This window comes from Passer domesticus, chromosome 11, assembly GCF_036417665.1.
Source record: "Passer domesticus isolate bPasDom1 chromosome 11, bPasDom1.hap1, whole genome shotgun sequence".
Classification (NCBI taxonomy): domain Eukaryota; kingdom Metazoa; phylum Chordata; class Aves; order Passeriformes; family Passeridae; genus Passer; species Passer domesticus.
Genome location: NC_087484.1, coordinates 3,668,143 through 3,694,025, shown reverse-complemented (window position 1 = coordinate 3,694,025; position 25,883 = coordinate 3,668,143). Strand labels below are relative to the sequence as shown.

Here is a 25,883-nt window from a genome sequence, read left to right as displayed (position 1 = left end):
TTACAATCAGTAGTCACTTGGCAATGCATCTCCTTAGGCACAAATAACCCAAGGAAAGGAAGAACAGAATTCCCTATGAATATGTTTGTTTGCTACGCCTGGCTTTGGCCATGGAGATCTGGGTGCAGATTTGATCCCTGGAAGACTTTGTAAGAACTTTGAGCTTAAGGCTGCTCTGAACCACAGAAAAGGGCACCAGGCCAGCATGTCTGCTCACTGTGAGGGGCCATGGTGTGGCATTTCAGCTGCAGCAGGCACAGCCCTGCTGAGCATGGGGCCTCTGACAGCAGCACTGGGCTGTGCTCAACCTCTGCCTCCATCATCAGTGCCTCTTACCTAATTGCTCTTGGAGAGGAAAACTGGGCTGAACTAAGAAGCATCCTAGTGGAAGGAAGTCCTCTCCTCCTCCCAGCCATGCACAGAAGGCCTCTCAGTCTTGGAACGACCCCAGGCCCTGGAGCTGCAGCAGCAGCTTTGGCACGTCGCTCTCCCTCCTCATCAGGCACATCCCCAGCCACGTGGGCTCTTTCCTGCTGGTGGGCAAGGTTGTGACAAAAGTGCAAATGCAGGTGTCCACCCTGGCCTTTTAGTAGCAATTAACCTTTACTCCTGGGTTTCCTTTGAAGCTTGCTCATGTTTTTGTTGTAAAATAGTGGTGAAGAATTTAATGGAGACTAATATCTAAGCTTCCACATAACCTAATCTCATCTGTTCCCTTATCAGGGGCCTCATTTTTTATTTCATCCCATTTATGGTGGGGATAATTATTGAGGTTTAAAGAAGCCATCTTGAATTTCAAAACTGGAGGGCTATCTGTGTGAACAATTTGCGGTTCACTGTGAAAATGATGCTTATCAGCACAGTCCCTGTGTCTAATTCTAACCTTACAAAGGTTTTCTACCAGTCAATATCCTATGGTTTTGCTGGAAGTCCCTCTGATCCACTTGGGTGTAAATTTTAAGAAAAATAGTGTTACAACCTTTGCAAACTAGGACCAGAACCTTAGTTCATGTACATTGATTTTAATAGAGCTGCTTCTATCATTAATATCACAAATATGTCTTAATGGTCTTCACATCTCTTGCTCAGTCATAATTCAACTCTGTGTCTATTCTGAGGCTTAAAAATATATATTTTTTTGCTAGAATACATTGCTGTTTCAGGCAAAGGACCATTTCAGTAATCCATTTTACCCACACTTAGAGCTTTGGGGCATAGAGGAGTATTATATTTTCCAGAGCTTTCAAGCTGAAAGCCCATGTTTAACGACGACATCGGGTGTGGCTGCTGGAAATCAAAGGAGGCACAATAGACCCAGCAAACGGACTTGTCTTCCTGCCAGGCTTTCAGAGGCCAATTTATCAGCTGCAGGTTTGACCCTATATGGCTAAAAAACGAGCGTAGCCAGAATGACTGAGATAAGTATAACTGAGGCCTTTGAGTCTGAGAGAGAGAAATTAAACTGGACTGTCCCTGGGGAAGATGAAACATCTGTAAAGCTGTGCTTGCTGAATGTTTAAGGCTCAGCTTGTGCTGGCTTGTGGGCAGGCATTGCTGGCAAGTGGAGCTGAGGGAAGGTGGCCCTTGGGGACAGGCACAGGGCAGGTCCCTGCTTGCTGTGACTTCAATTATTTGGCTGAGATACTCTGTTATTTTGTGCAGGAGAGTTGACTGTGGGACACAGAGTGCCTTGGTTTTATGGGATTCTGCTTGGCAGGACAGGGACAACAGCAGTGACTGTGTGAGACGGGCTTTTTGAGGAGTTTGAGTGTCAGGCACCCAGCTGTCATGGAAAATCAGTGGGATTTAGATGCCTGAAGTTTTTACCCCTGGCGCCCCCCTTCAAGTGAGCCATGTGCTTATCATCATCCAGATCACTTTCCTTGTGTGATTTCTCTTCCTGCACCCCATGTGTATACATGGGTTAGGCTTTCTTTTTTTACCCGTTTCAAAAACAGCTGAAGTCTTTTAGGCAGGACTGCAATCTAAACAGTTGGGGGAGGACATCTGAACGGGAGCACGCCTGCCCAGGCTGGGTGCAGCATTGCTGCCTGCCTGCAAAGTCAAGGAGCATGTGCAAGTTTTGGGGGATGCTCAGGAGGTGTGGATGGACCTCTGTCACCTGTCCCACGATGCTGGAGCACAGCTGTGTCTGGGGGTAGCAGCAGGGCCATGGTGTACAGAGGTGGCTGCTGAAGGGGTTGTCTCAGTGCAGGGCAGGGTGAGGGGTGGCATCCAGGTAGAGCTGTGTCTCTATCCTTTTCATGCCCTCTTTCCTGTCCTTTGGAGTCCCAGATAAGTGGTAGGAAGGTATGGCATGGGCTCATGAGAGCAAGCTCTCTGCACCAGTTCTTTCATGAGCCCTCGAGCATCATTACCAAAGTCAGCTCTGACAGGTAGGATTTCTGAAGCACAAGCAATGGGAAACCCCTCTCTGTGTCCTTCTTGGCTAAATGGTGGAGTCAGTCAAGATTTTCTACTTCTCAGAATGCCAGGTATTAGGAAAGTGACCAACTGATCAATATTGGGTTCAATTGTTAAAGGGCAGGCAGAGTCTGCCAAACCGGAGGCAGAGGGGACGGGTAGCTGAACTTTCCTGTGACATGTATGAGGTCATAGCCAGTGCCACATAAAAGAAAGAAAAACAGTTCATGGCTGTGAATAAATTGCTCACAGATGAAGAATCCAGTTTGCCAGTCCTGTGATGGGAGCAATCTATTCCAATGATTTGTTATGTCCCAGTGTTTGTCTTAGGCAGTACCAGAAGCATGAAAGTACAGATATAAAACCGTAACAAAGATGTGAGAGACAATGGGCTATGACCAGTTTGCAGTGGAAAAGGCATACGGTGCTAATCTACCATGGATAGTTTCTTAAATGAGCAAGAAATTGAAAGAACATTTTAAAGTTTCCTGTTTCTTCACTGAAACAGAGTCATTCTGAAAGCCAAGCCCAGTGTAACACTTTCATTTCTGGGCCAACCATGTTATGCAAATATTCTCAAGCTCAGGTTTTAAATACCTGATCTCTTAGTTTCAGTCCTTGGAGAACAGTAGTCTCACCTTCTATTTAGGTTTGAATTAAGTGGAATGAGTTCTGGTGTATATAAAACTCCAAGAACATGAATATGTTAAATGAATATAAACAGTAAAGAAGGCTTTTTTGGCTAGTTTTGCTGTTTTGACCCCTTTACATGTAGAGTTGAGTTAAGCACTGTATTGCTGGTGTAGCTAAAGCCCCTGCTGAAGTGACTCTGAGTTTCTGACTAAAAGGAATTTATAATCAGTCTTACATTTTAGGCTGTCAAAAATAGTGAGTTTTTCTTTTTTCTTTTTTTTTTTTTGTTTGCTGGCTAAGCCCCAGAGATGAAGGTAGTTTTTTTTTAATGTGTTTTGGATCTGCCCCAGCTTTTTTTTTGCAACTGTAAGAGGAGAAGGTTCATGTTCTCTATAAGGTGCTGTTTGGATCCTGAACTTATTTTAGACCATTGCATTTCTTGGAGGTCAATGGTAAGACACTGATTTACATCAGCTGAAGCTCTTGCCAAGAGTTCTGTGGTAGGCTGGATCCTTTCTCCGAAGACTAATTGGAGGCCATCAAACTTAATTTTGACTACTTTAGGTTCAGTCTGTCTCTCTGCAAGACCAGTGAAGCTTTCCTGCTTTTCACTTCTCTTAGATTTCAGTTGTAACATGTAATGCTGGCTTTCAGTTGTAATTTCAAAGCATGTGCGGGGTGCAGTGCTGTACCCAGAGCCGACTGGACAATGGGGTGTGCCTGCCTGTACATCTGTGTGCAATTCCCTCGCCTGTGCTCAGTGATGCAAACCACTTTTGATGTCAGGAATATTCAGAAACACTGTGTTACTCCCAGGCCTACGCTAGAGAAAAGGCTCAGCTCCATCCAGGGTGAGGCTGTGCTGCAGGATTAGTGGTTGGTGACGTCTCCCAAACTGTCCCTTCCACTCCATGTGCAGGCTGAAAGGGTTTCATGTGCAAAACCTGTCAGGGTGTTTCAAATCCTACCGTTTGTCTTTCTTTTCCAGGTGATGAATGTTTGTATGAGAGCTTTCCAGAACTTCCCTTGGGGGAAGTGCCAGAAGCTGATGGAGAGGCTGCAAATGTCCAGTGTCCAACATCCATCAGCATCCAAGAGCCGCCTTCTCCAGCCACCTCCAGCGAAGCTTTCACACCCAAGGAGAGCTCTCCTTACAAGGCTCCAATATACATTCCTGATGACATTCCCATTCCTTCAGAGTTTGAGCTGAGAGAATCCAACATTCCTGGAGCAGGATTAGGGATATGGACCAAAAGGAAGATTGAAGCAGGGGAAAAATTTGGCCCTTTTGTAGGAGAGCAGCGGCCACACCTGAAAGATCCTAGTTACGGCTGGGAGGTAAGATGTTGTACATTCTTTTGGTCTGTTGAGTTCTTGTGTGTCTCTCTATAAACACAGAAATATTTGCAGAATTTGAATCTTATCCTGCAGCAGCCAAACCATATTTACGTGCACAAACTGCTTCCTGGTATTTTGGTGTTTTCTGGATGGAGACGAGTGTAAATTGAAAAAGAAAAAAGTCAAAAATTAATATTGCTCTTCATGCATGAAATCTAGGTGGATATTGGTAGGTGATGCTCTTTTTGAGGAAAGTGAGGAAAAAATGTTGTTGGAACATTTCTATACCATTTTAAATCAGGTCTTGGATAGTCCTGCATTTTGTCTCTGGGCAAGGGATTTGCAAAATCACTGCATTATAAGTTTGAAATGAAACTGGGTGCTGTTTTCAGGGTTGTGAATTGCCACTTTCTGTCAACAATGATTAAAATAGCCCTTAAATTTAGTGATGTATAGCTAAACATGCTATTGAACAACTTTGTGTTACTAGGATGCTTCAAAAGCTGGGGGGTTGATCCATTTTACTTAATGGGAATTCTGCCACTCATTTGGTGAAGTAGGTTTGGATGCTAGTGCCATACCCAGTGCACATGGGAATGGTGTGGTTCGTGTTACTTCTGCTGATGCTTTGGGAAATCCTTTCCCTGAAGGAGCTCATGGACTCCTTTGTGAGTACAGGTGCTGGATCCTGCTTTCCCTGCCTTCAGGGACAGCATTTTACTCACTGTGGTATCGCTGAGGATCTGCCATGAGCTCCTGGTCCACGGTCAGGTCAGGGATTCAGACATCAAGTGGTGCTGTGTTGTGTTATGATGTAACAAATGTTCCTGCATGGTTTTATTCATGGTTTCAACAATGTGCTGTAGGAACAGAGCACAATCTCTGCGTTCCATCTGTACGTTTCCTTTGGTTTCTGATAAGGGGAGCCATGCAGGGTTTGTGTGGCTCTCCAGGGGCACGCCTGACCTCTGGAGAGATGGGAGTTCATTTTCCCAGGAAAAATGGAGCTTCGTTGTGGAGCAGAGCCTTGCAGATATGGTGGAAAATGGAAGCTTGAGTTGCTCTTAACTATCCATAAACACTCAGGGAGTTCATTACAAACTTTCCATCCAGCTGTTTAAACTCTTGTGAGACCTGTGACAATGTGACAGAATAGTGTCAGGAGAAATCATAGACTTGGCAGAACTCTACTGCGTTAACAGACTGTGATGCAATATAATTGCTAGTGAGAAATCTTTATCATTTGGAAAAGGCACCAGGAAACCATAAAATTTGACCTTTAACCACACCACAATTAAGCTCAAATATTGATAACAGAAATTAAAGCAAAACTGTTGATACATGGCTGTACTTGCAGGTTTAACATTTTTCCAAAATTAGGGTATTTTAGATTGGACACTCAAGTGCTGTAGGGCAGGTTAATCCCACTAAGACTGAGGGAAACCCATCTAGCTTTTCACGCCCTTAGATGCTGGCAATATGCTACAATATTAGAGACTGGTTTTCCTGCTTGGAATATTTCAGATTTTGGGGTCTGTGACATTCAGACAAGAAATTAATATCTTGATAGTGCTGGAAGCCCAGCTGGCAGCCTGAATCCCTTTCAAGCTGCAGGACTCGTGCCATTTGAATAGTGATTTTTATTTGGGACAGCTGGGGCAAGCTATTGAAAAGTATTGGAGCAAAATCACACAAAATCAACAGTCAAGTCCCTCTGCCATTTGGTCACTCACGCATAAGTATTCTGTGGTGCTTAGAGGAACTTGAAACTGAATATTTTTTCCAACAAGTGGGTTAAATACGTTTACTGTAGTTGAAGAGAGACAAAGAAATTCTGGTTAGCAGAGTTTACACAGTGAGTAAAATGTCTCAGAGTGATGGCTGGGGCTAGAGGAGGGATGTGGGGGAATCTGGTAGTGCTGGAGAGAACTTCAGTGATGCTCATTCCACCCCAGATGCTCATCATCACACCCCTCGGGAATCCACCACTTCCTGGGGCTTGTGCTTTGGATATGAATGTACAATGGTGTTTAGCTTTCAAAGGTGTTTTGAGGAAAACAAACATTAAAACAGTTTTGTATGGAAAGACAGACATCTTCCTCAGCCTTTTTCTGATGTTGCACATATTATCCATTTTGTTATGAAAAATTTGCTCCGTTTTTGCAGCTGTTTAGTATTGCTAGATAGTCTAAAATCTTACACTATAAAATTTTAACCGAAAACCCTACATTCACCTTGGAGAGAAGAGTTTACAATTACACACGGATTTGGACTGTAGCTACATTTTTGAAAAAGACATATTTTTCCTTTGCAAAAGCTTGTCATAGTTTTGGATGTTTCCAGCTGTGGGATACTTCAGACTTTCAGTTTTTGTGGCTGATATACATCTGAGTTGATACTGGGATTAGCCTGGAAGAGAAGTGGAAGCTGAGGCAACTGCTGCTGCTGTTGAATTCTGCAGCCAGGCAGTTGATGATAAAGAAAATTTTTCTGCATCAGGCTGAGGAATTTCATGGAGCCTGTTCCTACATTCCCCTATAGCAAGACTCCCTATGGGATCAACACACAGTTCTGTCAGAGCAAGCCCAAGAAAACAATGTCCATTGTGTCCATTTATACACTTCAGCCATAAAACACACTCTGGGACAAAAAGAATTTGTTGTGATATAGTCGCGCTTGGGTCATGATTAGAGTGCTGTAGATCAGTTTAAATGAAAAGCCATAAATTTGAATTTTATCTCATTTTGTGGGGCTGGAGTTGAGCATTATCTAATCAGGTATTGGTTAGCTGGAGTACAAATCGAACAGGGGGTCACCGGACAAGGGGAAAGGTCGAGCTTTTTTGCAGTTTGTCACGGGGGTTTTAGTATTTGCCAGCAGCCCGAATATCCGAGGGGGTCGGGAGGCTGTTGCTCGGTGCTTGTTTGAAAAGGGAAAATTGACTGCTGCTTAATCAACAAAGAAAACAAGCTTTTAAGGGATGGCAGTAATTTTTTTTAAACAAAAGCAAGGGAGCACAAATTTAGTGATTTCATCGTGGTTCATGCCCTGCTATGAAAAACAACCGGGAGAGGATTTCAAAGCAAGGCTTTGAGCAGGTCGCCAAAGCACACGCACCCACCTTGGACCAGAGGACAGCCAACATCCCAACTCAGGTCTCTTGCTGCTCTAGCAAACTCAAAGTCTCATTCATAAGAACAAATTCTTCACAGCTCTTTTGATCCTAAACTTTTATTTCTTTACTAGGAGGGCAAAACCAGGAGCAATAAACTCTAATAAATCAAACCTGTCACAGAAGTAAAAAAAAATATTTTAGAGCTTTATAAAGCAGCATATAATCTGTTTATAGAGCAGAGTATATTTTCCTGTCATGCCAGGGAGGCTGAAAAACAACTCATATTTGGTAGAGTATGCTTGAGCTGATGCTATTACTTCTAAATGGAAATTAGGAGGCCATTTGGCTATTTATTTATGTCTCCTCTAACATTTTTCATGTGAGTCCTTTGAGAAAACTGCACAGCTTCCTAAAAATTGTTCTGGAGTACAAGCTTCCCACTGTTTTGTAGGGACTGGAAGAGTCACAGTTTGAAGCTTTAATTCTGCACTCTTTTGCTTTTTTTTTTTGGCAGTTTTAAAAATTAAATTTATTCAAGATTCTGGGGCTTAGGTGTACCATATATTGCTAAAAAAATTAAATAATATGTTAAAAAAATTATAGGCTTTTAGAGATGAAATCTAATCTACATGCTCACATATCTGGGTTGTAGCATCTAAACCAATAGCTTGATTTTCTTAGCATCCAAAGACTTCTACTGTAATCAGTGGCAGTTACCAACCAATTCCTATGTACAGATGTTAGTCCCTGTTTTTTGGTCCTTTGGAAAAATCGATGCCAGAATGCTGAAAGCAGCATTTTTTTTGCTTGTTTTGTTTTTAATAAAAACAGAGCAAAAAGTCTTCTAAATAACTTCCTGTGAAATTCATACATCTTAAAACTTGAGTTAAGCTATTCTTAATAAACAGTGACAATGCTGAGGGAAATAACTCCCTTGAAGTCAGGAAAATCACTCTGGGAAAGAGCAGTAGATAATCTTTTTTACAAAAAGAAAAATAGAAGAACAAAGACTTCATCACTTGTGAATATTTTTCTTTGGGATATGGAGTGTGTCTTAGTGTTAAACAATAAAACCCTTGATTTTCTGCTGTTGTTTGACACTTTCACACTGCCACTGGTCTGTGACTTTTACAGACCAAATCTTGGCTTTTTCTTGAATTGTTTTCAACAGCATTAACATGCAAAACAGCACCACACTCAGCCAGGTGGTTGGAAAGCAGGGGAGTATAATACAGATTCCTTGCCTAGGTTTTCTCCTTTCATATGGATTGCAGCAGTGTAGACACTCCAGGGATTTTCACAAAATTATTATTGAAGCAAAACCAGAAACAAGGATGTGGGCTACTCTGTTATTTGGAATTAAAAAAGGGATGATTTGTTTTATGGTGGGAGGTGGGGCTGCTTTTTGATCAATACAAGACCAATCTAGCCTTGCAGAGCGTGTTCTCCCCCAGATCAACAGATCATCCACTCCTGGCAGCTGCAGGTGGGGGTGACATCCTTACCTTGTCTTCAGCGCATAGGTGATGCTTTATCCCATTTGGAGCTCAGCTTTGCAAGGCATAGAGCACGCTGGCCGGGGTCCAATAAAGCACTTAGGCACGAGCTTATCATCAACAGGATTACCCAGGTGTTTGAGTTAAGCACGTGCTCAGCTGCCGTGTTAAGCTCTCCGTAAGGGACGCGGTGTTCGGCGCGCACGGGACGGAGTTCAGTCCGTGTGTCCTGCCTGGGCTGAGCGTGCACGAGGGTGCTTCAGACAGCCCCTCCAGAGCTGTGCACTAAAAGGACATTGCTGCAAGGGTTACCAGTCTGAATTCTTCTGTTGTTTGCATGTGGGTCTCGTGGTGAGGCTGTGCCTGAGTCGGACATGGCTGCAGCAAGGCAGGCAGAGGCTGCTTCATGAGCAGAGCCCTGCCCTCACCGTGGATGTCAGCACCATACTCCAGCCAGCTCCCTGGGCTTATCACCAGCTTTCTCCCTGCCTGGAGAACACACAGTTTGTAATTGCAAATGAGCAAATATTAGGTCCTTGAATAGCAAGATACGAGCAGGTGGACTTGTCATTCAGTTTGAATTAAATGTATTGACAGCAAAGGGGAGCTGTTGGTCCTTTGGGCTTTTCTGTGTGGGTGGAAGATGCTGAGGACAAGGGGGATCATTCAGCACTAGACTGTGTTGTTTTTCTTTACTATTCCTTTCTCCTCCACCCTTCAATTCCTCTAATTCTTTGATTAATATGATTAAGCAGAGTCTTGGATGAGGTTGGTGGGATGTGGTGCTTTGTTATTTTGGCAAAGACCACAACTTTCCCTTGGTCAGACAAAGCTGCTGCTTGCTGGGAGGGGAGCACCAAAGCTCCCTCCTCAGCTGGCCAGGGGAGCTGACCTCAGAAAACCTTTAGATTGATATCACACAAGGGAGCTGAGAGGCTGCAGTGGTTTTTGGAAGGGAGGTGCTGCTCACCCCCATCCTGAGCCAGCTCTGGCACTGGGACTGTGCTCAGGGGATCTGGTGAGGCTCTGAGCCAACCCAAGGTCAACGTGGCAACAGCCTCAGGAAAAGGCTTTCAGCCAGCGCAGGAGGCTGAGCAGCTGTTGGTGTGGCACAGCTGGAAAATCTCACAAAAGCTTTTGTCCCAACAAAACCCAGAATGGGTTGTGTGGAACTGACTCTTTCTCCAGCCACAGTGGATGCTCCACCGTGTCCTTGACCTTGAGGGCAGGAAATAGCACATTTCATGGCAGAGTCTAAAGCCACAGAAACCTCTCTGTAGGTCTGTGTGTGTATTGCCCACAAAGCCACTGAGGTTTTAATTTAATCAGGAGGAGCATTAGCTCCTGAGGGAAGCAGAGTGAAACCATAAGGGTCAAGTGGACTTAGAAGTAGGAAGGGGAGAAGGAAGTTTTGTTACCTTCTTCAGAGCAGAACCGAGAGGATGCTTCAGGAATTTGTATTTATCTTCAGAGCAAAGAGATTTTTATTTATTTAAATACCACCAAGGTAGCTTTTGAGTTCAGTAACATTCTGTCCAAGCAGGTAAGAACATTCAATTAACAGAGACAAAAGCTGCCATTGGGGTAGATTTGAGATTATCAAATTACAAATTAAAATAAATGAGATATGCCAGACATCCCTTTAAAAGACAAAATGGGTAAATTGAATTTAGCCATTAAGGAAGACAACATCAGAAAGAAAAATAAAAAATATTAAACCGAAGAGAATAATAATTGCATCTAATAGAACTGACAAACAATCATAATTCTTCCCATTAAATAAATACATTATAAAAATTTATTATGAAATGCCACATTATGCAAGGCAGGATTCGGAGATGAGTTCTTTGCATTAAGTACAGTAGATGCCATTAAGGAAAACAGTCAATATGTCACTAAGCCACGGCCTGTAAAATTAAATTGATTTGGTAAATGTAAGTAAGATAGATCTGTTTGCTTTCATCATCAATTTTGAGTGGGTGAACAGGTGATGTCACCAACCTGGGAGCGATAAAGATGCAGGGCCATCTGGAAAGCTTTGTGATGGATGGGCAACTGCTTTTGGATAGTGACAGTGCTGTGGTACTTTGTCACTTGGGATGCAGTACTTAATAACTTTTCAATACCATCATAATAAATTTCACTGCCTTATTAATATAGAAATGGTGAGTTATTACTGTGATGGCTATTGTAAATAACAAGAGATGCAGCTGTCAGAAGCTGATTGTTTGGGCATGTTTCTTTAAGCAACACAGTTGACTTGGGATAATCAACGTATGTCTATATCAGCAGAGTTTATTGCTCTTGTCAAAAGAAAAAGCAGCATTATTCAAAAATTATATGAAGTCCATAATAAACAACTTTAATATATTATCAGACTTTTCCTATAAGTTTCCTAACATGGGACAATAAATCACTTTTAATAATGCCTTTCTGTGTACAATAATATCCTTATGCTGTAATAATGTCCTTTCCTAACTATTCACCAAACAGAACTTCTGAAAAAACATAAAGGCATCTCGCACCCATCAGAACACTTACAAAATTAAATCTCCCTATTTCATTAACAGGCTTCTTCTGATATAAAGCTGATGGGCTCTAGCTGTGTCTTTCTTTTTTCTGTTTTAATTGAACAGATGTAGTTAAAAGTAATCTACGACAAAGAAATACAGACAAAATTATAACCATGTGTCCCTAAACACTGGCAGGAAAGAGCATCTGTGGGTGTTTTATGAAAGCCCAGCACTGCTCCGTGACATTGCTGCTAATGTCATCGGGCTGAGGGCTGGAGAGAAACAAAATGCATAGATAGCTGTTAGCAGAAGATGAATTACCAGATCAATCATTTAGCACCATTCAGGGTATTACACCATTGTTCCCCGGGAAGATAATTAAATCAATGATGTCTTTCTTATTTGTGTAAAGAGCCACGAACTTGTAAAGAATATCCAAACCTCCTCAAACATATTATTGCTGAATTTTTTTTTTTTTTTTTTGTTTAAACCCTACTGACTTTGCCTTTCAGGCTCTAGCTTTGTCCCTCTTTTCAATTAAATGTCTCTCCACCATTTCTATGACTGCTGAAAAGAGAGCCAGCAGTCTATTAACAGGCAATAAAGTTCAGGAAGCCTAAGACTAGTTTCTTGGGTCAGAGGTGAAAATTGCATACTAAATGAAACAAAGGTGTGTCTTGATGGCTCAACAAGCAGTGGAGAGACGAGCATACATGTGGGCAGGAGGAGATGGTCGTCATTAAACAGAAGCAAATGAACCAGGAGTTGGGGTATGGCAAGATGCTTATTAACCCAGATGAACACATGCTCTGCAGAGGACACAGCACTGGGGTTTGATGTTTAACAATAGCATTGCAATCTGGGCTTTTGGTCTAGTGAAGACATCACAAAACCTGAAAAACAAAATAAATGCCCAATTTTTTTTTTTTTGCTACAGCCTGCAGATTAGGATATGTTCATTGGATAAATAATAAAAAAAAAAAAAACTTATTTGGAAATAAAACCAGAAAACAGTAATTGGCTAATAGGGTATTTCTACCCCAGAGAGGATTAATATGGAGCTTTATTGTCGTGACAGCCCGCATATTTCCTGGCTGAATCATAGGTGGCATGTACAGGAGTGAGGACAGGGGTTGTCACAATCCTGCCTGACTTTAGGTGATTGTGCTAACTTTGGTACATACAATACTCATTAATTTGGGAAAGAAATACAAATGTTAAGTGGCCCTTCCTTTTAAAGCACAGACCTCGTGTTTAGTGTGGAAAGATGTAAAAGAGCCCACAAAAAGCATAACATTTCATCAGGTGAAGCTTATGGCGTAAGGGGGCTCTGGTGTATAGTGGGTTTCCCAAAGTGTTGTTCTTAGTCTTAACTTGATGAAGTGTATTGGCAGCAGGCACAGAGTGGGCTGAGCTGGAGACCTGGTGTGGAGCTGCTCAGGGTCTCCAAAAGGAGCCTTCAGTGCCCTCCTATCTTCTTGAAACAGCCTCACGTGGCCAAATGGGCTTACCAAAAGTATAGCTATTTGTTACGTGGGTGTTTTACTAAAAAATAAATCTGGATATTAATGTTTTCAAAGAGGTTTGTGGTTGAGGTATTTAAAAACTGTGGTAGAAATGTTGATTTTGTGCAAAAAAAGTAAAGCTCTCCTGGAGGGGAAAATGGAAGTTTGGGGATGGGAAAGTTTCATCATTGCTGCATTTACAGAAAATATTCTATAAAGGTAAATTGTAAGTATTGATCTAGTGATAACCTTCAAATAAGGCAAAATTTGCATGTGAATATAGAAAAAGTGATTTTGCTTTCCAGTGTTAACTTGGCATCTACCTGTTTGGAATATGTTAGTGTGTAGGCAGACAAATGAGCAGCTAACAAGGAGGAGAGAAAACAATTTTTCTGTCTTTAATGCTAAACCCAGAAATGACCCTAAAAAACCCTCTGTGCATCCAGTGCAAAATGGTGTTGATAGCCAGGGTGAGCAGCAATGTGCTCAATGCCTTGCCTTTGGTACACACCTCCTCTCTTGCACATACAACAGTATTTTACCATTTCCCCCCACTTAAGACTGTGTGAGGAGGCATTTTATTATTTGCTTGTAGATCTGTGATCTCAAATTGCATTTTCATCTACCTGCTGACCCTGGGCTGTGCACTTTTCTTTACTTCCTTCATCCCTGTTCTCCTCCTGTCATAATTGGTGCTGCTGTTCTCCACACTGTCCCAAAACCTTGGAGTCAGCAGGAATCCTCATTCAATCTTGTGAAAAACATACTTCTCAGCTTCTACCAGTCTTTTGTAAGTCCTACCTATCCCTGCCCTTTATATCTGGCCCTCATCGTCCTCAATTTATTTTTCAGCAGGTCAGTGCCAAAATTGCCTCCAGCACTGGCTGTGCACATGGGTTGCTAACCAGCTCTGATTGTCTTTTAGTGGCTGCGTATATTTTAGTTTTCTACTGCATCTTTTCCTTCCTCAACTCTCCTCATGTCAAGATTTTGGTGTCCCTCACTTCATTTTATCTTGGGGCTTTCTCCCTGTTGTGGACACAGTTGCTCATTCCTTCCCACAAACTCTTCCCTCTGCTTGAAGTATCACCAGTTCCAACCATAGCAGAGCAGCTCAATCCCTACCGGTATGGACCCTCATTATTCCCTTTCAAAAGCTGATTTTCTCAAGTCATCTCACCAATTTGATGGCTGGCATTGTTGCAAAAAAGGCAACATCTCAACTTCCCTCATTAAAGCCCTTTTCCCTCACACTAATGCAAACAGAGATGAATAAAACATGTTTTAGGCAGATTTCACAATAGTTTAAATAATTATTTGAAGATTATGACTTTAACAGACGTTTCTGTGTGTAAAGAAACCCTCGTGGTAGGTATTTAGCTCAGGGAGAGTGACTTGTTTGGCATTTGCATTCGAATACTTTTGTGCTTCTGGAGCAATTTTAAGACTGGACTATCTGATCCCACCACCCATGGCAACAATGCAGATGAAGAAAATGAAAATTCTGATTTTCAGCCCCAGCATTCCTGAATAAAATTTAGCTGATTGCAAGAGTATAATTTTTGGGTGTGATTTTTTTAGTGGGTTTGAGTTTGAATGGGTTTAGAATAGGTGCTTGAGCAGCTTTTGTCCCCATGTTAATACCCCCGCAGCAGTGGGAGTCAGGAGGAGTGAAATGATGACCTGAAATAGCAGACAGCTCCAAACAGAGCTGGATTAATGTGAAATGGGGCCCTGGTCCCGTCCAGGCAGGAAAGCCTCAGCCAGCCTGGAGGCGCCCGTGCCCTGTCCCATCCAGCATCCCCACCACCAAACCCCAGCCCACCGAGCCCCTGCTCCTTCTGCAGCACAGAAATCCCCAAAGTGCTCTCCAGCAGCCCTGACAGCGTGATGAGCCCTGTGCCATGCTGAGCAAAAAGCAGCAGAGGGATTAAAACCCAATTTGCCCATATTCTCATGGGCTTTGTAGATTTTTTTTGTGTGTAACTTGCACATTTGATGTGTTTGGAAAGGCTCAGTGGTACCGTTCCTCCTCCTGTGATATTGCCAGGCTTGCTCTGCAATGCTGAGGAAGAGAAAAAAAAACCCCAGCCTTAGTGTTGGGAATTATAAATAATTTGATGCAACAGGTTTAAGTTACCATTTTTGTGGTGAAAAGAAAAGCTTAGCATGATCCAGATTTTCCTTGGTTTCCTCCCATTCTGCTTAGAAGCAGAGGTATTCACATTTCTTTGTCTAACAGTTTTATAATGTCTTAAGAGATTAACAGTGAGCATGAATGAGGGGCTGAGGATTAGACGACAAAAAGCCCGAGCCGTCCACTACCTTGTTTGCACATTTTACATTTTTCAGCATTGCCGAGCGAGTATAGAAACTAAGGAAAGATAATAAGGACCAGAGTCCCAAAAGTGTTTAGTGATTCAAAAAAATTCAGATGCCATGTCAGAACTGACAGAATGATGGAGCATTATGTGGCAGGACCCACTTTTTTGTCTTAGGGTAAGCTCTCGCCCTGAGTGAATGCAGATGTTATCGCAGGATCCCAGACAGACAGTCAGTGAAATGTGACAGGCTGTCAGCAAAGTTACACTACGTTGAGTTTGCTAAAATATCCCAAAGCTTCATGCATAGCCTTTAAAAATTATTATAATATATATTTTTAATTTCATACATATATATTAATATATATTTATTTAAATATATTAAAATATATGTATTTATATACATATATTTAAATATATATTTATTTTATTTTATATATATATGTAAAAAACTCTAAGCTCAATCAGTTGGGAGGTTAAAAAAAAATAAAAGATGAAAAAAATAAATGGTTACAGTAACCTTTCCAATCAGGCATCCTTTGAATGGTTCAGACGTGGCTGTAAAAGTTTTTTTAAGAGTAGGGGGAAAATGATTATCTGAAATATTTGGAAGGTTATGTTGGCATCAGTGAGATTTGTAGAGGCAAAGCACAGGGTAAGGCTGTTAACCACATGTCAGAGTGTGTCAGTCATTCCCTGAATGATTTGGGTATTTACCCCTGTGAAGTGCTTAGGCAAATCAGTAATAGCAGCCAGCAGAAGTAAACCTTGCCTGTGCTCAGCTTGGTTTTCTCTTTAGCAGGGTATCAGCTTCAAAACAGGGGAGTTATAAGCAATTATAATTCCTTTACTGTTTTTTGGGAGTTTTTTAAACCTCAAAATTAGATGCAAACAAGCTGGTAAAATCGCAAACTGAATAGTAAAAAGGACGTCAAGTGAACTGATTAAAACACGCTCAGAAAAATAAAAATATATGTCAGGGCAAATCAATGCAAATGCTCTGAATTCAGATGCTCTGAAGTCATAATGAGGCTCAGAAAATGACTTTTGTTTTGAATTTTGGGTCTGCAAGAGATATTTGATTTGTAAATATTGTAACAAGATATAAGCTTTTAAAATTTTGTGCAGTAAAAGAAAGGGCTCCCTTCTCCATAACCCAAAATATTTAGCTTTCAAGGAATATGCAGGGAGGTGATGTTATTTATATGCTAATATACTTGTAGGACTGTGCTTGCCGTTTTCTTCTTTTAATACTTCATTACGTAGAAAATATAAATATAATCTGGGAAAGTCAAATATTTTTACAGATGCAATTGATTTTCCCTTTTGAATTAGGACAGAGTCAGATTCAAGCTTTTACATAATTACAGGACAGGGAGCCTAAAATACTGATGTTTTCAATTTACTTCACAGCTTTATTTTAAAGGTATATTTCCTTCTACGGGTTAGTAGATTTTGATTTGAAAATGCTAAAGTAAATTGCATATCTCTTTTGTAAGTAATTATATATATCATTCAGAGAAACCCCTTAATAGTCTGTATTGTTGTCTTATTACTGTTAGCTTAAGCCTAAATTTAATGAGAAGGCTGTTTATAGTGGCACAAACTAATATATTTTGCTAGAATAGGAGTTGCAGTACGTTTGTTCTCCTGGAAGCAGAGCAGAATAATGCATGTGATTTATAATCAATTTAGGTCTGCTTTGGAATAAGATGATCTTGCATTATTTGTTTCCATACACTGAAAATATTAATTTACTTCTAGAGGCAGGGGAGAAAGGCAAATGTAGGCAGCCACAATTTAGTGCAATTTGTGTTACAACAAAATGTATTACCAGCCAACACAACAACCTTCCGGGCTGGGAAAAATGGGATGCAAAGACACTTAGGAGATAACATCTCACATAGTGTTTTTGCAAAAAACTCCCCCCAACAAACCCTCGAAGTAAACAATCCAACTAAATTATGCATATGGAGGAAATGATTGAGAATATGTTTAGCTGGTAATCGCACTCATGCCGAAGTTTTAAATTTCATCTGTCTGCTCAGATCTATTGTGATCCATTAAGTGGCTTCCTTTTTTTCTGACAAATTGAATGCTGCAACTGCAAGGAGCTCTTTTGTTCTTTTAATTCAGTCAGCATGGAAATGATTTTCTCATTTCAGGCCCTTTTCTGTCCTCTCTTCATTGTGTCAATAAAATAGAGTTGTGCAGAGCTGCTCTAATCAGCTTAGAGTGCTAATTCATTGCACTGGGATGCTATCTGGGTCCGGCTACAGGTGGGCACTAGAAGGGGTCAGTCTCCAGGGGAGTCTAATTGTGTCTCTCTTGGGTCTTGTTTGCAGAATAACTCAAATCTCAAGCTCTGGCTTAAGAAAGGAAGAAAAAATGCACAAACACAGGCGTTCAGGGGCACAAAACATTCCTGGATGCACCACACGGTCTCGTGGCTGTTTCTGTTTTTACACTGGGGAAGGGAATATTTTAGTTCAGTGGTAAAAGATTAATAGGAAACTTTGTAGATAAGTTTTAAAATTTGTGTGGGAATGTGGTCATTTTGAGATATAGGTGTGCAAGAGGGAAAGGAATGCCTTGGTGCTGGTGAGGGATTGGGGGGAGTCTCGCCTCTAAATTTTCAAGGCTTTCAAAACTCTAACTAAATCAAGAAAATATTGGAATAACAAATCCCCACTGCATGTGCCACTTTGGAGCCAGCTTTTTGCCAGGCACGAGGGCAGGTTGAGTATGGGGAGGGGGTCTGCCCAGCACTGAGGAGCTCAGGGGACCCTCAGGAGAGCAAGGCAGGGACCCTGGGTGCCCCAATCCCACTCCAGAGCCTGAACCTGTGGCAGCCCCTTCCTCCAGCATGGTGGGGCTGTGATAAACAGCAGGAGGTGAAGTTTTCTGCTGGGGGCTTGGGGCCTTGTGTTGGGTTATGTCAGAGAAGAGACTGGGGATGACTAAGAGAGGATCAGTACGCGGGGAATGGAAACCTTGTGTTTGTCTTCTGCCCCAGTATTGTGCAGTTTGGCCTCAGAACTGTCCCTAGCACAAGACAAGCAGACTGCAGGCTTTGCTGGTTTGGTTTTGGTTTTTTTAATAGATGTTTTTGTGTTTACTGCCAACCACAAAAAAACCCCAAAAAACCAACCAAAACAAAACAACCAACCCCTGAGAAAAGAGGCACTGATGGGGAGAAGGGGAGGGAATTCCCAGTCAATCTCCTGTTTCTTGCCACCTTGTCCCAGGGTGGCAGTGTGGGAGCATTTGCCCTGCACTGTGTCCTTGTCTCTGCCAGCTCTGCATCCCTAGAGCAGCTCTGGCATCTCTCTCATCAAGCACTGGGCAGAAACTGCCCAAATTTCCCAGACAGACATGCTAGATGCTGCCAAATATCTTCCTGAAGCAAGGCCAGCAACCCCAGCACAACTCTGCTCCCAGCACCCTCTGTGCGAGCCAACAGAGGCAGACACAGATGGGTTATAGGTTTCCTACCAAAAATTTCTCAATGCCTTAAGGATGGCAGAGCAGCCCTGGCACATGCCCTGGCTGGGGAGGAAGGGCACAGCTCATGGCAGAGCAGCCAGTGACTCTGTGGAAAAAAAAAAAATGCAGTAAAAGTGCTAAAGAAAACTGAACAAATCATAAATTTCCTTAATAGTGTAGCAAGAGGTGAAAGGCTGTTTATTTGGACAGCATTTTGCTTTTAAATTAGCATGAAGATTTTCCCACAGAATGCATTTCCCTTGCCCATAATTCCTTATAAAAAAACGTGGGCACTTTTTGAAATTACTTTCAAAATTTCAGTTCTGGAAAAAAAATACTGGGCTCATCCCAGACTCTTTTTTGCCTTTGTGTGACTGAGGTGCTCTGTGGTTTGTGTGCAGGAAAAGTGAACAGGTCATGGCTGTGGCACGTGGTCGTAGGGCAGGGGCAGATCCTCTCCTGGAGCACAGTGGATCTGGGGAATGGGGATGTGACAAAGTCTCCCTAAAGCTGGTGGAAGGTGGTGCCTTTTCCTCAGAGAAGCCAGTACTAACTCAGAAATGCAAAATGGGCTCTGCAGGGCATCAAAGCCTCATCCTTGGCTGTTTCCGTGCTTGCAGTCCTTCTCTCCAAGCTCAGCCTGGCTGAGTTTGGGCAGGACTGCTCCCCACGGGTGGATTTCCTACGGGAGCTGCTGCTCTTTGTGGTTTTGTGGCAGACCCAGCACCATGAAAATTAATTAACATACCTGAAGACACCCCTGAGCAGGAAATCGTAGTGCTGCTCTGTCTTTCAGGGGTGAATAGGATCTCTCTATTATCAAAAACTCCATCAGGGAAGAGGAAATTAAGTTCCTAATTAGACAGTGTCCAAAGGAAGAAGTGAGGCATTGAAGAGATGAAGAAAATTGAGAGGTAGCTGATGCCTGTATCAGGCTAATGATAGAAAAGGAAATAGTAGAGCTTGAAAGGTCGCTGACCTTATTAGGCTTGGAGAAAAGTAGTAGATCTTCAAAAGCTTTCACCTATGATAGGTTGACAATGTGTGAAGTTCTCAAGATGGTCAGAGAGGAAAGACAGCCCAGAAAGAGCATGGGAACAAATTAGGCAGATTACAGTGAGCTTCAGAGATACAGCATGAAAAGCATATTTAGAAAAGAAGGGAATTCAAAGAGAAACAGCCAGAAATGTTTCATTTCTTGGTGAGATCTATTTTCACTAGGAGTACAGGATTTTCTTTCCCACTTAGTAGTTTTATTTTTTTTACCATCAATTAAACTTGGTAATGATCCCTCACTGGGTTTAACATTTCCCTAATGAAGTATTTGCTTTCTGCTAAACTGAAATATTTCAGTGGTAGCCAACTCTGAATATTAACTTTGGTGAGATGAAGATAGTGTTGCTAATAATAACTTCAACATTAGTTTTTGAATAGAGGAACACTCAGTGAAAGCACTGCAGATCCCTTAGTGGCAAGAGGCTTTTGCCTTGGAATATCAAACCTGGCCAGCTGCAGGAATTTTAAAGGCTGTTACAGGCTATTTTCTCAGTGGGTAAAAACTCCCTGGCTCTTTAAATGAGATATTACAAGCAACAAGTCTATAGCAAGTCAAATGAAATGCCCCTAAAGCCTGCCTCCTCCCAGCCTCTCTTCCTGCAGCAGTTTTGTGCTGTCCGTAGGTGATTTCTGGGAGCCAGCAAGGCCTGATTAAAATCCTCCCTGCTGGTTCATGTACAAACATGGCTTTGAGTTTAGAGGGAAAGTTGCTTCTCTGTCTTTCTGGTAAATGCTCAAGTTTTCTTGTTTCGACTGTTAGTAGGAAAGGGGGAGAAGGAATGCAAAGGAGAGGAAATTAAAAATACAGCACTGCACATTTTTCATGCAACAGGACCAGTCCGTTTACAATGTAACACAACAGCAGTTTTTCAATCAAAATAAATGAGGACAAATTCTCTGCTGGTAAAAGTAGATGCAGTGCCATGACTTTCCTTTAACGTAAGCAGCGTATGATCCACTCCAACATAATAAACCCAATGTAAAGGCAGACCATGAAAAAAACTAATTTTTTTCTTTGGTTGTGAGCAAGTTTAATGGCTTTTTTTAAAATGCTCTGTGAATAGCAGGGCTGTTTTTAAGTAAGCCCTGTTGTATTGTGAACTTAAAAACCCCCTTGCAGACAAGTGCTACCATGTGGCAATTCACAACTAAGGCAAAGATGCTTCCTGAATTTAAAGCTGACACTTTTATCATCAGAAGGAAAAACAGACTGAGTGCACTTCCTATGTTTTTCTGGAGTTTGTGGTGCCTTCTTGAAGCAGAACCACCATGTAGGACTGCAGCCTGGAGGCCAGAAGTGCTGCTGGAGTGGCCTGGAAAGCAGCAAGTCCCTGCTTCCCTCAGAGGGCTCTGTGGAGCAGATTCTGGGTGCTGAGGGTCCTGGAGATGGGGAAGGGCTGCCATCCCTGATTAGATGTGCTCTGTAATAGTATCGTCCTGTTTTCACTCACCACGGCAGAACATTTCTGCTGGGCTAACAAGGCATGGGGTAATGAGAAACATGCCAAGTTTAAGGGAAAGAGGAGTCAAACCTTCGTACAGGAAACAAATGTGATCAATTACCCCAAGTGCAGAGCTCACAGATACCTTATCTTAAGGCTCCTTAAAATAAGAACTTGATTGTTTCCAAATGCGTCTAAGAAGTCAGTGATAGAAACACATTAATGTGAGAGACACGGGAAATTTTATTACCTCCAAAAATTGTCATTATTACTTGCTTCTGAAGATATGGAGGAATCAACACAACTGTCTAACACATGATCATGGCAATAAATCTACAGCTCCCCATGCATGTGCAGGCTGTATGTAGAAGCAGATTTTCAGCATTATTTTATTGCAGTCATTAAACAATATTTCAAAAAGCGCTACCAGTACTTATCACAATATAAAAATCCTCAAATCTCCTTCCTTCCTTCCTTCCTTCCTTCCTTCCTTCCTTCCTTCCTTCCTTCCTTCCTTCCTTCCTTCCTTCCTTCCTTCCTTCCTTCCTTCCTTCCTTCCTTCCTTCCTTCCTTCCTTCCTTCCTTCCTTCCTTCCTTCCTTCCTTCCTTCCTTCCTTCCTTCCTCCCTTCCTCCCTTCCTCCCTTCCTCCCTTCCTCCCTTCCTCCCTTCCTCCCTTCCTCCCTTCCTCCCTTCCTCCCTTCCTCCCTTCCTCCCTTCCTCCCTTCCTCCCTCCCTCCCTCCCTCCCTCCCTCCCTCCCTCCCTTCTTCCCTTCCTATTTTCCTTATTTTGCTGGTTGACTATTCTCTTTGTCAGCTCTCCACCATCTGTAGAGATCTACTGAACTTAGGCTGGAACTGGAGATAATTAGCCAAAATTTCTGACAATCAGGGTGTTTTCTGAAGATCTGTTAGGAGCAGGGAGAAACATGCAAAGGCCAGCCCATACTGAGGTATGGCTTTGACCTGAAGATATGTGACTCTCTCCAAGGTTTATAATGTAAGTCTGGAATGCTTGGGACAGGAATATATTGTTTTTAATGGAATTGCTACTGTCAGCAGGGACATCACCCATGGGTGAATTAGCAGGAGAAAGGAAGCCACTGTAGAAAATCTACCAGGCTCTTCCCATGCATGCAATTCCCTTTGGCATCAGCAGGAGTTTTGTGCAAGGTCTGTTGGAGTATATGATCTAAAAAAACCTCAATTCCATTGGAGTCACTGTCTGAGATGAACAGGATATCTTGTGTAGATGCATTTACACAGACTGGCAAGGCAGTTTTGCCATGGTTTAAGAGGAATAGCCCCAGCTTTTTGTGTTTTTACCCGTGATGGTGTGCTCCTTGGGAAAGCAGTTTAAAAGCTGAGCTCTCAGGACTGATGCACCTGTAAAAAAAAAAATAAAAATTACAGTCTTGGTGGGTTTTGTCAGTAAAGAATCCAAACTGGAGTTCAAAGGTATCTGCTCACTTATAAATCCACATCTGATCACCTTTGTGTAATGTGGACAGAAATGAGGGCTGGAACATGTATAGTTTGCTAGACATCTCTTGAGATAGGCATTGCTATGTGTGTTATTGCATCATTCAACAGGGACTTGTTTCCTTTAAGACATGTTTGCCTCTCCTGGCATCATCTGTAGTTTGGCATTGCTGTTGCATGTTTGACATGAAAAAAAAGGAGTTGTTTAACATTAACATTTACTAATTCCAAAAGAATGAAGTGTTTATCACAAATACTCATTTAGGTGCAGCTAAACCTTTCAGACATGCTTGTTGCAGTGATGCATGAGGTGGGCATTTCAGGGCACAACACTAAAATGCTTAAAAAAAAAATTCAGTCATTTACCTGGAATTATATTCAATACCAACCTGTTATGGTTTATTAAAGTTCTGCACTTTAGCCTGGAGACATTTGCCAGTGCAAAAGTAATGGCTGCTTTAACATCCATGTACAAAAGTGGAATTTAAGAGATTAACTTGCATTTGACCTACTTCAGCTCTCCTGGTAATGAGGGGTGCAGAGGCACAGAATTAATTTCTCTCAATTTGTAGCTCTCAGGGGTGCTGCTGAGTTTGAGAGTGCTTGAATTTTAAGAGTCTCCTGGTGTGTTGAGAAGGTTTTGTTACTGCACAGAGTTCTGTCAGCATCAGGGACTGAAGTGCCGGTTTTATCTGTTTGATTAATAGCCTGATGGAGTTCTAGTGTATCTTTGAAAGAAAAAAACCCATATTTTCTCTCCCACTCGAAGGGCATTTTTTCCCACATACCCTGATTCTTTTTCACCTCCCAGTAGCAGCTCAAAGCAGGAAATGGACTGAGAAATGTCTGCTGGGCCCAACTTTGTCTGCAGCTCTCACACCAGACTTGTGTCACCTTTCCAATAATCTGGGCTTTAGTCAAGATCTGTTGAACCTTTGTTGTGTGTGATATTAATAGACTGCTTCTAGCAGGATGTATAACCCTGGGTGATATTATTTGGACTGATGTGATTTTAAAAGCCAGCAAATGACTGTGCAATTATTACTGCAGAGCTGTGTCTTTACCACAGCATTAATGCACCTAAAGAGATTTTCAGCAAAGCAATTTATACTCTCATGAAGTTGGCTGTAACTACTGAATGTGCAACGTGCCCTTTTCTCCCTGGGTGTGAAAGCTATGGTTTATTTCTTTATCCATACACTTCATCCCTCCTCTTCCTTTTCAAATAAGTTTTGATCAGTGGAAGCTTTCTTTGTGCAGGATCAGTTCCGACAGGATGTGGTTTATTCCCAGCTCACTGCAGTTTATCAAGGAAATAAACAGAGGAAGCAATAAGGTGTGTAGGTACCAACCTGTATCAAATAGATGTATGGTATAGGATGATAGAAATAAAAGGTTTTTAAGTTTGTAAACTAATTTTTTATTGATTTATCACATAGGTGTATTGGTGTTGAGAGTTTATCTTTCCTCAAAATTTTTCAAGGAAAGCTACTTCTGCCTCTTTGAGATCTCCAATAAAATCATGGCAAAGGGGAGATTGGGGAGAGTATGTGTTTATGTGAAAATTTACCAAGAGCACAGAATTAGGCATCTTCCACTTAACAGCAAAAATCCATATTAACTGCGGTGAAATAAAACATAAATATTTGTGTCTCCTAACATATATCAGGGAACCAACAGATGTGCCAGAGCCCATATCAACACATGCAATGCCCTTCTCCTGGAATGCAGTTGTATTGTGTAACGTGACCCTATCAATTTAATAGAGACTAATTGTCCTCAACTTCTTTTGTGGAAGTTCACAAAGCCTTTGCCAGGTTTCGGTGTCAGATCCTCCTCCCCAAAACCTGTGAAGCACAGCTTTCCTCTGGATCTGTGATCTGTCAACAAACTGGATCTAGCGGCTTCTTTTCAGCAAGCCTGGACTCACCAGTACTTCTCCCTTAAGGAAATAGCTGATATTTTTATTTCCAGGCTAAGAAATCTTAGAAATTTGCTGAATTCAGGGGGTTTTATAAGCAGAGCTCTTCTGTGAGGTTTCCTGTACTGGGAGGCACACAAACATACCTCGATACAACTGCTTTTGCACAACTGATGTATGAGTGCTTTCAGAAAGTCATGGAGGATTTTCTTGGTTATTCAAGAGGCAAAAAAATTTGAGCATTTTGAAGTTTCACTTTTAAAACATAGACCAGTGTTTCTAGGATGAGTTTTTAAAACGTCTATCAAGACCACCTATTTCAGCCCTGCAGAAGCATATCTATCTTGTTATGACATGCTTTCTTGATTTTCTGAAAATTTTTAAAAGTTATGTATTAAGGTTTTGTAAAAAACAAAAGAAACCAAACAACCAAAAGCCTAGAAAAAAAATTGATTTTAAATGTCTCTTAATCTTCTTTAATCCTGTGGAAAGCTTTAGTCATTGCCATACATGCTTCAGTGAAAAGCAACAGCACCAATGCCCAACCCACTGTACAGAGTTAATGTCCTGCAATTTTTCCCTGCTCCTGAGAGTCAGAGGGAGTTTCCAGCTCCACTTTTCCTAGCAGCTGCCAACGTTGTCAGCACTGATCTGTCAGAAAGGATTTTTCCTGGCAAAACTTTGAAGCTCCTTTCTGACATCCCCAACAAACTAATTGTTGTCTCCTGCCTCCGAGAGCCCTCTGAAGTCCCAACGAGTTAGTGTCTTCTCAAGAGATGAGAAAGGGGACTCACAAAATCAATTTATCAGGCTATTACGCATTGTCATCAGCCAAAACAAAAACCTGCTAAAGACAGGAGAAAAAGAAGGAGAAACGGGTCTCTGAGAAAAGGTTACAGAACATCCATCTTCTCTCCTCTTCCAATTGTTTCCTTTCTTTACCCATTTTCATACCCATTTCCCTCCACTAAAAGACACTTTATGACAAGCATTGTAATCTCTTTAGACCAGGGGGAACCTCTTCTTTAGGACCAAATCTTTGCAAGGCGTGAGTGACAGCGGGAAGGGGTCCAATTGCCACCGAAGACACTCAGGCAATAAATCATCCACCCTGGCATCAAGTGCTGGACTCGTCCGCGCTTCCCGATGGCCA

General features: G+C 41.9%; 1 protein-coding gene across 4 annotated transcripts in view; it reads left to right on the top strand.

Annotated features, from left to right (window-relative positions):
- MECOM (MDS1 and EVI1 complex locus) overlaps positions 1-25,883 on the top strand; it is a 309,823-nt gene that overhangs the window by 125,785 nt on the left and 158,155 nt on the right. For all 4 annotated transcript variants that reach the window (XM_064385195.1, XM_064385193.1, XM_064385194.1 and 1 more), the window contains exon 2: positions 4,046-4,395. In XM_064385195.1, coding sequence (XP_064241265.1) covers positions 4,046-4,395 — 350 coding nt within the window. The remainder of the gene's footprint in view (positions 1-4,045; positions 4,396-25,883) is intronic.